This window comes from Lissotriton helveticus, chromosome 5_1 (assembly GCF_964261635.1).
Source record: "Lissotriton helveticus chromosome 5_1, aLisHel1.1, whole genome shotgun sequence".
Taxonomy (NCBI): domain Eukaryota; kingdom Metazoa; phylum Chordata; class Amphibia; order Caudata; family Salamandridae; genus Lissotriton; species Lissotriton helveticus.
Genome location: NC_136065.1, coordinates 1,022,526,490 through 1,022,539,928, shown reverse-complemented (window position 1 = coordinate 1,022,539,928; position 13,439 = coordinate 1,022,526,490). Strand labels below are relative to the sequence as shown.

General features: G+C 44.0%; 1 protein-coding gene across 2 annotated transcripts in view; it reads left to right on the top strand.

Moving 5' to 3' along the window:
- LOC144755068 (spondin-1-like) overlaps window positions 1-13,174 on the top strand; it is a 135,513-nt gene extending 122,339 nt beyond the window's left edge. For both annotated transcript variants that reach the window (XM_078643552.1, XM_078643553.1), the window contains exons 4-5: window positions 9,849-10,877; window positions 12,777-13,174. In XM_078643552.1, coding sequence (XP_078499678.1) covers window positions 9,849-10,877; window positions 12,777-12,850 — 1,103 coding nt within the window. In that variant the 3' untranslated portion in view covers window positions 12,851-13,174. The remainder of the gene's footprint in view (window positions 1-9,848; window positions 10,878-12,776) is intronic.
- Window positions 13,175-13,439: the final 265 nt, after the last annotated feature.

Here is a 13,439-nt window from a genome sequence, read left to right as displayed (position 1 = left end):
TTCTTATATAGCGCCTGAATCGACCCCCAAAGAGGTATCTCTGCGCTGCGGACAAGAGAAATGGAAGGCTGAGGGGCTGTATCAGGATTAAAGAGGGAAAAGGAAAGTCTTAAGGTGTTTCCTGAACTGGAGGTGGTCAGGGCATTGCCTCAGGTACAGTGGGAGCTGGTTCCAGTAAAGTGGCCCATGGTGGGAGAATGCCTTTCCACCTAGTCTGGCCCTCTTTACTCGGGGGACCATGAGTAGTGATTTGGTTCCCGAGCGGAAGGGCCTAGAGGGTGTGTATGGCGTAAATTTCTCTGCAAGGTAGGCGGGCCGTGATGGTTTAGAGCTTTATGGAGCAACTTAACCCGCTCACGTATCGGCAGCCAGTGTAGCTGAAGGAGGAGAGGGCTAGAGGCAGTCAGGGGGGGCATTCAGTACCAGCCGAGCCGCCGGTTTCAGGACTACCTGCAACCTACACAGTGAGGACTCATTGGCCAAGGCCAGGAGGCCGTTGCAGTAGTCCAAGCGGGTCAGTATCAGTGCCTGCGTCAGGTTCTTCCGGTTGGAGTCGGGAGCAGGGGAAATATTCTGCGTAAAAGGCCCAACATATGGAATCAGGAGCCAGCTGTCTGAGTGACGTGCTCTTTCAAGGTGAGCACCTGGTCCAGGCAAATGTCTAGGTTCTTTACAGTGGATTAAGGGACGGGGGGAGTGCCTAGGACCACAGGCCACCAATCGGGTGACCTGAGTAGTGGTGCATTTCGGAAGAGCATGATTTCAGTCTTCCCCACATTACATTGAAGGAAGTTACATCTAATCCAGTTGGAAATAGCCTTCATAACCGAGGAGAAGGCCATCTGTATTGATGAGGTGAGTTCGTTGAAGGGGAATAACAGCTGTGAGTCAGCGTAGGAATTGGTAAAAAAACACAGGCTCTGAAAAGGTTGGCCAAGGGAGCCACATAGATATTAAACAGGGTAGGGCTCAGGCACAAGACCTGGGACACTCCCTTGGTCAGCTTCATAGGTGCCAAGCGATAAGGACCAAGATTAACAGTCTGGGTCCTGGAGGAGAGAAAGCTCGCCATCCATCGGAGGGCAGAGTCTTTTAGTCCAATCTCCTCCAATCTCCTGAGCAGTATATCATGTGAGACCGTGTCAAATGCGACAGAGAGATCCAATAGCAACAGAATCATCAATTGGCCCCTGTCTAGGTTCATCCTGATGTTATCTGTGACCGCGAGCAGGGCTGATTCAATGCTGTATTTGGGCCTGAAGCCGGACTAGGAAGAGTCAAGACTTCCGGTGAGTTCGACATGGTCGGATAGATGTTTGTTGATGTGTTTCTCTAGTATTTTGCTCAGGAGAGGGAGGAGAAAGATGGGGCGGAGATTGAAGAGTTCGGTCATGGGGGCCTTAGAGTTCTTGTGAATGGGCATGACCTGAGCGACTTTCCATTCCAGAGGGACATGACCCTCTTTCAGAGAGAGACTGAGGAGGAATTCTATGGAAGGGGATAGTTGATCGTGCAAGGAGGCTGCAACTTTGGCCGGAATGAGATCTGAAGGAGAGTCTGATTTTATGCTACGTTTCAGTGTTTCGACATCTTCGTGGGTCACCAAGGGAAAACTCTCTAGCAGCTGGACGTTTGCCTGTACTGGCTGGTCACGGGTCGAGGAATCTGGAGGCTGGCTCCCAGATAAGATGATTTTATGTTATGTTATGTTATAGGAGGTTTTATAAAGCGCACAGCTACACGAGTATCCCGGCGCTGAGACAGAAAAAAGTTGCAGAAGCCAAATAGGGGGAAAAACATCGACCCTAAGAGTGGAGCGCTCAGCCTGCTTGTTGGAACAACCAGGTTTTCAGTTTCTTCCTAAAAGCCAGAATATTTGTAGTTTGCCTAAGCGGGAGAGGGAGCTGATTCCAAAATCTAGCCACCAGCACCTGGAAACAGCAGCCATCACAGCGGGCTTTAAGACACTTAAGAGTCACCATAAGGTGTTGGTTAGCTGACCTGGGAGTTATGCCAGGAGTATAGTATGAAATTCTTCTGCGGATGTAGAGTGCCCCCGTGCCATGCAGAGCTTTGAAGGCCAGGACCAGAGTTTTGAAGAGTATTCTGCAGAGGACCAGTAACCAGTGCAGTTTCTTCAAATGATGGGAAATCCGGTCTCTAGGACCGAGGCTCAGTACGGCCCTCACTGCAGCATTCAACGACCTTCAGTCTGCTGAGCGAAAACTCTGGATGCCCAGATAAAGGACGTTAGCATAATACAGCCTGAAAGTGATGAGAGCCTGTACTACTGTCTTTCTGTGTGAAATAGGTAGTAAAAATAAGAACCTGCGGAGCATTTTCAGAAGACCAAAACAAATGCCTACTACAGACTGTACTTGTGATGTCATGGATAAGGTCTCGTCCATCTTCACACCCAGATTCTGTACGAACTTAACTGGTGATGAGGGGGGGACATATCTGGGGGCCACCATTGTTTCCAGGCGTCCAAGGGGTGTGTGCCGAAAAAGATGATTTCAGACTTCTCTGAATTGCATTTGAGATGGTTAAGTCTGAACCAGGCAAAAGTATCTCTCAGGCACTTATTAATCTTCTCCCCATTAAATTCCTCTCCCTTCTTACACGTAAACAGCAGTTGGGTGTCGTCGGCGTATGATATAATTACAACCTCATCTGCTTCAAACAGTGAGGCCAAGGGAGCCATATACAGGTTAAAGAGCACAGGGCTCAAAATGGATCCCTGAGGCACACCAACACTCAGAGGAGGCAGACCAGCTGAGAACGGAGGTGACCAAACCTCTTGCTGTCTTGCCTCCAAAAATGAGGACACCCACTTCAACACCGTGCCCCCAAACCCGCACTCCTGCAATCTCAGCAGTAGGTGATCATGGGACACGGTGTTGAACGCCGCAGAGAGGTCAAGTAAGACCAGAACCGCTTTTCCGCCTTTATCAAGGGTTTCCTTGATGGAATCAGAGATATCCAACAGCGCTGTCTCAGTGCTAAGGTTCTAACGCAAACCAGATTGGCTCAAGTGGAACAGGTTGTTAGTTTCAGCAAAATTGCTTATCACCGAGTGGACATATTTCTCGATTGTCTTAGCAATGAAATACAGCAGAGAAATAGGTCTATAGTTGGTTAAGACCATGGGATCAGCCATCGTTTTTTTAATAAGCGAAAAATGTTAGCGCTCTTCCAGCCGGCCGGGACCTGACCGCTAAGAAGTGACGCGTTCATCACTCTGTTTACTGTGGGATTCAAAATCTCTGCCATTTCTGCTTGACATTTGGCCAGGCACGGATATGCAGGAGATCCCGATTTAAGACCCTTCATGATTGCCAGGGATGTTTCAAGGGGCAAGGTGAAAAGGGTAGCCTTGTCCTTATCACTCTGGGGAGCTATCCGAGGAGAGACCATTAGATCATTCTCATCCTGGGCGTCAAACGAGGATTGAATTGTTATGATCTTTGTGTAGAAGAAGTTGGCTAGTTTATCATTCCAATCAGAGGAGGTAGGGGAGGACCTTGTCATAGCTCTAGGTGAGGAGAAGCTTTTAACTATACTGAAAATGTCTTTGCTCTTATCTCCTGTGGACTCAATTTTGGATGCAAAATAGCTCTTTTTAGCTAAATGTATCTCTTTATGGTAGAGTCTGATGGCCTCTTTATAGCTCTTTTTATCTTTAGTATCAAAATCCTTCCTCCAGACTCGCTCCTGGCGTTTGCAATCCTTTCGACATTGTCACAGGGAATCATTAAACCAGGGGGCTGAGTATCTGGTGTTTTTGGTGAGGCTCAGTGTCGGAGGAGCTAGGGCAGAAGTTCCTTGCGCGATCCATTATACAAGGGCCTCTGCGTCCTCGTCAACATTGCCCGATGGTAATAGCGGGTGATGATCAAGTTCATTTTTGAGGGCGGTAGGAGTGATCTTGTTAAAGGGTATGGAAGTGAAGGCTGGTCGCTTAGCCTGGGCGAAGGGCGTTTTTATTAATTTTAACAATTTAAAACCCACCAAATAGTGGTCTGACCAAGGGAGCGGTAGGGGTGACTTTGTCTGGAATATACAATTAACAAATATTTGGTCAAGAGTATGACCTCTTACATGAGATGGGGCAAAGACCTGCCGTGCGAGATTGAGCGCATCCAGGGCTTCACCCATCAGGATGGACTCTGAAGTCTCCTGTTTGTCCATGTGTAAATTAAAATCACCTAATACCACAAAATGTTGGGATCTAGAGGCAACCGGTGCAATAGCCTCACTCAGGGACTTCAGGAAGGACCCTGCATGTCCAGGGGGTCTATATACTAGGACTCCTGCTAGACATTGATGGGGAGACAGAATAGCCTGGAAACAGAGACATTCCGTCCCTACAATTTCTTCTAAAGGAATACAGGTGATCGCTATGTCTGCTTTAATAATAATCGCAACTCCCCCTCCCCTACTTCCTACAAGGTCTTTCCTTAGGATTGAATAGCCAGGGGGGAGTGCTGTGGCAATGGTTGGATTAGATGTGTCCGTCGGCCATGTTTCTGTAAAAAATACAAAGTCAGGCCAAGACTCATATAGCATGTCATATATATGTAGATCATTTTTATTTAGCGAGCGACAGTTTAAAATAAAGCTTTGATATATTTTTGATTCATTGGCCTTGAGTCCTGCTGCGGCTCAACCTTATCCTGGCTGTTGGAGGCAGGGCATCTATTCGGGGAATAATTAGCAGCTTCCCAGCAGCAGTCCTGGCAACACAGGCTCCCTTTAGCGTCCCTAAGTCTATCCTATTTTTGCATTTGAGAGTGTGGCTCAGTTCCCAGAGGATATACTTGTCATAGGTTGTTACCTTTTTCAGCTACCGTGCAAAACAGCAGAGTTCCCAGCCCCAGCCGCCTCTGGGTCGCGGACGGGCGCAGATGGGCTTGCCTTTGAAGGGCCAAAGGCGGGCCCGCTGCGCGCGGCCTGGGCCCCCATCTAGTTAAAAGGCCGTCTCGTGACCAGAAATGGCGTAGGCAGGAGGAGGAGCTGCGTCCCTCCACAACAATCAGTCGCTATGAGACCGCGGTGGACCGGGGACCGGCTTGAGAGTGCCAACAAGAGCAATGTGCAAAATGAGCAAGTGAAATAAAACAGGTAAAAACACCTTCCACTGATTCAGAACAGTGCAAATTCAAAGAAAAAAGTCCCTCGCGCTAACAGTAGCAATTAGTAGGTGTAACTGACGAGCAGCTTGCTTGGAGAAATATTGTGCGATGTCATTGCAGAGTGACTGTGATGGGGCCTCTAAGTTATCGCATGCCGAGGGGTTGATAAAAGACTGGAGTATTTGATAAAGGGTTTTGGGGGTGTTTGTCCGCCTGGGCTGATTCAGAACAGATGACCCAATATACCATCTTATAATTGCTGCAGTCCCCATTTCATAAATACCCAACAGTCCAAATTCTAATCTGAGTGCCTGTATTGGTATTGCTGGCCTCACTGTGCAATAAATGTGAAGACTATTCACCTCCACCTTATCCCAAAAAAATAGATAGAAACCTCTGGGATAGATAGTCAGCTCAATAAGGAAGGGGTGGAATTTTTGTCTTAGATACATTCAGTATAAGGAGGAAAGAACTAGTACCCCACATTTCTGTAAAGTGATTGAACGACACCTCTGCATGCCATCATCTTAGATGTTAGGTATTTTACATGTGGTCTGTCGTGTAAGTTGTGTGAGAGAATCATTCCCAAGTAGACATCTATTGTGTCTTCGATAGTGTTTTTCCCCAAATGCCAGTTATAGGAAAGAACTTTATATCCGTCATTAAAAATGAATTAAGAGTTTGGTAAACAGGGTACTCCAACACAAACATGACTCAGTACCCTGCCTGCCAAAATCATGTTCAGTCTGCTTCTTTCTGAATTGGGCGGACTATCAGTTTTCGATGCCAGGGCCACCACTAGATCCATCACTCGAAAGCTTACTCTGAAGGACCAACAGAGTATGGACCGTCAGAGTAAAAACATCATACCATCCACTCTACTACCAGCAGATGGCCTGTTATCTTTTTCTCAGTCTGTCAGCCTCAGGTAAAACCTGGCGGTCTCTGAAAGATAAAAAATAAAGACCTCACATCCTGAGAGAAAACGTATTTGTTCTATTTTTTAGAAACAAACTTTCACCAACAAAAATTTAGTCAACGGCCGCCTTGTAGGTAGTGCCTTCAGATCTGCAATGATGCACTTCTTTTAAAGGCAAAGAGATCACCAGTAGACCGGACGTGATCTGTAAATATGACAGTCTTCTGTCCATCAGGTTTGCAGACATAATGTTCTCCACCACCCTGATGGACAGCGTAAAGATTGCGATTCTTTAAATCAGACCACAAAATGTTACTTTTTATTAATCTTTAAAAAGCGATGGTTAGAATAATCCAAAAGCTCATCCAGTGCGTTCTGCAGCCCTTCGGAGAGAGATTAAACATAATTAAGTTAATTTGGTTATTGGTATATACTAGAATATGCAGACAATGACTTTCTGTGAATGGAGTGGTGTATTAGTAAGGTCAAACATTCTAGGAGAAGCATAAACGATAGCAATGAGGGTAAAATGCAACCTTGTTCAACCTGTTTTGAATGAATGAATAACATAATATTTCTAAAGCACTACTGCTACCCATAGAGTTTCCTGATGCTAAAGATTCCAATCTATGATAAAGGTGATGGAGCTTCCCAACTGCTAAGACATTTGAAAATAACAGATTTTAATGTATTTCTTGAAAACATTGTAATTGGAGGTGTTGCGCATAGGCAGAAGAAGGTAGTTTGGATGATACGAATGAAAAAGATCTGCTTCAACTTCTGGCAGGCAGATGATGTCAGATGCTGAATTGGAAGTTAGTGCAAAATGTTCTTGATAAAAAGCAGCCCAAATTATGAACTGCTCTCTAGGTAAAGCAGAAGAGCTTTAGAGATGATACATTTGCACACCAGCAGCAAATGCAGAGCTTTAAGATGTTCTTTAATTGAACATCTTCTAGGGATATTCAGTTTGACCTGAGCAGCAACATTCTGAACATTCTGTATGTGCTGCAAGGGATGACTTGGAAATACGTAAGTATAAACCGTTACCTACATCCGGTCTTGATGAAATAAAAGCCTGGAACACGATTTTCCAGGATAAGAGTTTGTGAAGTACCCAAAGTGTGTGGAAATATTGCTGCCACACAAGAGATGTGTGTAGAGAAAGAAAGTTGATTATCAAAATAAAAGCCAGGATGTTTGCCAGAGTTTGTGGGTTGTGAAAGGATGCTCAACCTTTTGTGTGTTTGGGCGCCAAGATCCTCCATTCACCCTGAGTTTCCCCAGAGGAGTATTTTTGAGGAAGATGATGATCCTGCTTTCATACCCCATACAGTTCTAGACAATTTTGGCTCATCCAAGATACCACTTCTTAGTACCCTTTAGATTCAGTGGAACCCGAAATCTTGTTGATGGACACCATGATCTATGTGTCATCTGCGTATGAAATGATGTTAAACCTAAATGATCTAGGTAAAGGTGCTAAATGGGATCTATAGATATTCAAAAGCATTGAGCTTAAAGAAGAGTCCTGCAGGACCTCGCACTGGAGAGAAAAAGGGTCTGATTGACATGGAGGACATTTAATAGTTTGAGTTCTGTCTATCTTCCGGTTCATACAAGGGCCCCTGAGCCTTACATACATCCAAAACGTGCTCGTTTTTTGTCACAAATACAAGGATGCTTTGTATATTTTATCGTTGTGAACACACTGCTGAGCCATGCACACAATTGTGCACTCTGCTGGACCATGCATGCTTCCAATCCAGTGCTGCTCTTCAACTACTGTCAAACTATGCATGCTTTGTTTACAATACATTGTGCAGACACTGCTGAACCATGTGTGCCTCGTATAAAGTCCAATAGCATAAGGACAAGCGCGCACTCATAGACCTTGCCACCTTCCTTTAAAGTGCAGTGGTGCACACACTTATTAGCATCACTTGCCTCCTATAAGTTAAATCAAAGTATAGTTGTGTACACAATGTACACTTTCTACATAGCATATTTTGTAAATGAAGTAGGGACCTTGTAGGTAATTAGTCCAATAGCCAGTAGTGTAGATTATGTAGTTTATTCAGTTACAAGTACGATGGTAATGGCCCCACAGGGAGCAGCATCCTGGTGCTCAGCCCCACTCATTTCACCTGACCACTCATCCAAACCATGCACTCATGAACATTCTATTACATCACACATACACAGTCTGAGCAGCACTGCCAAATAACCGCATTGCCAGCTGTGTGCCGCATACATCGATACAGGTTCACTTCACATGTCTAATCACAGCACAATCCAATAGAGTGTATAAGAGCTCCAGCGTTACAAAAATAAACCATCGCAGAAAGTAATTGCCGTGAGCCATGTAAAAGGTGGTCAAAGCAGATCAAAGCACCCAAAAGCAGTTCCAATACTAGGCTGAAGATTGATCATTAAAAGAGATGCTGTGGGTTCTCAACAAATGAATGTTGGAAATCATCACGCTGAATTCACGCCTGGAACTGACCTTCCAGTCAGCTACTCAGCCTTCAAGCTTGAGATGTTAATTGCTCCAATACTCCAAATCTGTGAACTGTCTGTAAGCTGCGGGTTTCAAGCATAAGGTCACACAACAAATGTTGTACTGTGTAGACTGACTGCAGGCTGGCTGTTGTCTGGCTTTCTACTATGTAGGCTGATGTCCAATGCCCAAATATCTAATGTGTAGGCAGTCAGTAGGCTGGAAGGTTTCAAGCCATTCAAGCCACACAATGTCCAACACCCAAAACATACTTATGTAGGCTGTATGTTGTAGAAGACACCGGTGGGGCATCCAAGGCATTGATCAGGCTTATTTTAGAGCTTCTTTTCAGACTATGGAAATCTTTTTAGTTTCTTGATTAATTTCTTGTCTCAGCACGTGTAGCTCTTTCAGAATTGTCGCCACTTTTGTAAATGAAGTAGGATCCTTGTAGGTAATTAGTCCAGTAGCCAGTAGTGTAGATTATGTAGTTTATTCAGTTACAAGTAAGATGGTAAAGGGAAGGCCCCACCGGGAGCAGCATCCTGATGCTCAGCCCCACTCATTCCAACTGGCCACTCATCCAAACCATGCACTCATGAATATTCTATTACGTCACACAGGCTGAGCTGCAAGGACTAGGAAACACAGGATATAACAGCATATCTGTGCTTGCACACACACTGAGGCATCTTGCTCACATTCTCTACAGTGAATTTGTTCAAACTGCTGTGTCATACATCCTTCCAGTATGTTTGTACTTTCAATCTATCCAACCATGCTTGCTTCATATACATTTTGCATTCCCTGCATATTACCGCACTTTCTTCAGCTGATTTCAAAGGGAGACTGATTGTCATTGCAGGAGAGGAGGGAAAGAGGGATAGAGATATAAGAACAGCGAGATAGCTTTGTGAACTTGTTAAATGTTGCAGGTATATTGTTTTAACTCAGTGCATAACAAATTGTAATATGTTACTTTGCATATACATATTAAATATATATGACGGGCCTACATTGCCAATACAGGACGTAATAAATGTTAGTCATTGTCTCATTCTAAAACATGCGTCTTCGATGTAGATATTTATTTATTCATATATTACCTGTGTATCCATTGATCCCCTGCTTCCACCTGTCCTCCTAGCAATCTCATCATTCATTCATTCCTTCATTGTGCAATCAGATATGTGCCTTGGTGTTTCTGCCACCATATGTACAAAGTGACCCTTTGTTATTCTACAAGGTGTTGTTGTCGCAGATATATAATCAAAATGTTATCATCTTTTTTAAGGCCAAACAACTACGCCTCTAGACTGTGAAGTGTCCCAGTGGTCGTCGTGGGGACTTTGCAGCCATTTCTGTGGAAATGGCAGCAGACAAAGAACAAGATATATCACCCTTAAACCCGCTAATGGTGGAGACCCATGTCCCACACTCATGGAAAAGGAGCCTTGTCAGGAGGTCCCCTGCCCGACTGACTCACCCACCACCAGCGAAAGGCCTAGTACAACACCAGTGCCAAGTAAGAAGATCACCACGCCTCTAGACTGTGAAGTGTCCCCGTGGTCTTCGTGGGGTCTTTGCAGCCATTTCTGTGGCAGTGGCATCAGACAAAGAACAAGATATATCACTCTTCAACCCGCTAATGGTGGAGACTCATGTCCCACGCTCATGGAAAAGGAGCCCTGTCAAGCGGCCCCCTGCTCGACTGACTCACCTGCCACCAGCGAGAGGCCTTTTATGACACCGGTGCCAAGCAAGAACATAACCACGCTTCTAGACTGTGAAGTGTCCCAGTGGTCATCGTGGGGACTTTGCAGCCATTTCTGTGGAAATGGCAGCAGACAAAGAACAAGATATATCACCCTTAAACCAGTTAATGGTGGAAACCCATGTCCCACAGTCAAGGAAAAGGAGCCTTGTCAGAAGGCCCCCTGCCCGACTGACTCACCCACCACTAGCGAAAGGCCTGGTACAACACCAGCGCCAAGCAAGAAGATCACCACACCTCTAGATTGTGAATTGTCCCAGTGGTCATCGTGGGGACTTTGCAGCCATTTCTGTGGGAATGGTATCAGGCAAAGAACAAGATATATCACTATTCAACCCGCAAATGACGGAAACCAATGTCCCACACTCATGGAAAAGGAGCCCTGTCACAAGGCCCCATGCTCGACTGACTCACCAGCCATCAGTGAGAGGCCTAGTATGACACCGGCGCCAAGCAAGAAGATATTCAACTTGAAATGGATCCCCAGCCAGGAAACTCGTGGTGCTCTGTGGAAAAGTATCTATCACAGGCTGCTTAGTCGCACAAAAGGTACCTACTTAACTACTTTAATGAGACTAAATATGCAGTAATGATTTATCAATTTAACAATAAATAAATAAATATAATCATTGAGATGCTTCTTATCATGTCGGGGTTGGTACAAGATGTGTAAAATCCCATCAGATCTGTAGGATGTACATCAGCTGATGACGGTGCTCATCCCTGATACGTCTCAGTTTCCAGCTCCTACTCTGTAAATTGTTTTTAATTCAAGGGTACCAGTTCTCTGTTTCAGTCCTTCACCTCACGACACTTTATTAAACATGAATTGTCTCTCTTCTACCATATATAGGCAGACTGCCCAAATTGACATTTGGGCACTCATGGTCTTACAAGGCACAGAATAGAGATGTAAGGGTCAACAGTGCCAAAAGTATCCCTCTCGGCCAATTACCACAGGCGGGTTATCTGGCTCTCCTCAAGTGAAGTTGTTCTTTTTCTACATCACCAAAAATCTCTTTTAGTGGAATTCAGACATTTAAATTGCTCAGGATGAGGTTAGAAGTGCCTGATCATTCTCTTACTAAGTTTAAAGCTGATACATGAATCTAATATCTGGGCCTGCAGGCAGTAGGTATAACTGGATCATGGTCAGGCTGCTTCAAATGTAGAGGTCTGTCTGCCATTTCAGGACCTGAAGTACTATTACTCAGGCAGAGACACTTTGAATTTGTGCAAGATTCTCCCATTGTGTGTCACAATGCACTTTATAGTGAAGAGGGTGAGCCAAATGTTTACTGTGTAATTAGGCTACTATTGGATGGTGGTGTAACAGGTCACAAGGAGGCCATAGTGATTAGGCAGTGTTTGAGGGGTTGTTGTCAGGCATAATCCTGCATGAGCTTTCTTGGCAAAAGCGTAATAAAATATGTTAAAACCGACCAAGTTATAAGAGACAGAATTGAAGGTTCATAGGGAAATACGAGATAAAACAACTTAACGGGAAAAGGTCCAATAGTCCTCATTCTTCGTGTCCTACACTACATAAATCACTGTCATCTATTCATTAAAAACCTTGTCTCTTTCAGTAAGCACTTATGGATTGTTCAGATATATGTGTTGTAGGCTTCATTTATCTTTTCTCCCTTGTACCGCCAAGCTTACCTTTTATTTACCAAACCTGCTCGTCAGTGATACTAGTCTTGGAGCCCCAGGTATGTTCAACAAGTCTCCTTGAATGTAATAGAGGGATGGCTGAATATGAGTTCTTGGCTACTTCCCAAAATTAATTGAACGCACCTTAGTACTAAATACTGAAAAGGCAATCAAAACAGGCCAGTTTGCTTGTCTATGAATCAGAGGTCAACCACTGATTGATAGATTCAAAGAGCTGACACATTCCTGCACGCTTCTCTGTCGTTCTAAACAACACACAAAAGACAATGAAAGAAATGCTTGCAACCAGCCCAAACCTCTGGCAATCTCTCTGGGTAATGTTCTAATCTTTGTTTTTCACCCTGGATTTGCTTGTCTTCCTTTCTAGAGGAAACTTTGCCTCGTATTCTGTGATGGAATATTCCCATGGGGTGCTGGGTCACTACTGATCTGCAGAAGGCAGGCCTCTGTCTAGAGTGGCACAGTGGAAGAAAACCAAACAATGGGATGGCATGCTATCCAGGGTGATTACCAGTGGTTTAGACTATTTGCAATCATCACTCCTATCACCTTTTGAGCGTTTGATCATTATGTGTCACTGCTGTCTCATTAACTTTGTGCAGATTGAATTACAAATGGGTGCATGGTGCATTTTTCACCAAGAAATATAAAAATTAATGCGGTAATAATTCTAGAATGATTTGCTGACATAACTCTAAACCATGGCTAAGTATGGCATAAATTACTGCTCAACGTCCTAAGCATTCCCACTAACTTTTTTATATTTCATAGGATTCAAGAATACAACAACATACCTACATTCAGTACCTACACATTCAAATAAAGAAACCATCAACTCTTCCTAGGAAGCATTTTGAATTAGTGAATGGGACCTACGGATTCAACCACTGAAGACAAGAAGTAAAAATCTTCCAAAGTTGTAGAAATGTAAAGCTTCAACTGGAGACAAGCAGTAAACATCTTCCAAAGTTGTACATATGTAATTCTTCAATTTAAAATAATCTCACAATATTTACTATTTGGTTTGTCTTACTGTCAGTAGTGCTCAGATTTATTTAAAGTATCAGTAATAAAAGTGCTGTGAGTTTTTGTGTTAATAGAAAACACACTATTTACATGTCTTATTCTGATATTATTTGTTTAAAATTAAAGTGACTGTACACAATGCATCCATTATTCTACTATTAACTTTCCCAAATATTGAGGTCTACCAGATACTCGGGTGCCACACAGTCTGCAGTGCATACGTCAATGCTACTGCATATTTTGTACATTTTTATATTTAGAAATATGTTAGAACTGAAGCTGTAGATTGTACAGTAATGCTTTCCGGAGCAGAACCTTACATATACAAAATCTGGCTGTTCTGATAGAATTTAATAGCTGTGCACTATTACAAAACCATCTGAGTCAGGGTATGAATGGCCTTCTCCT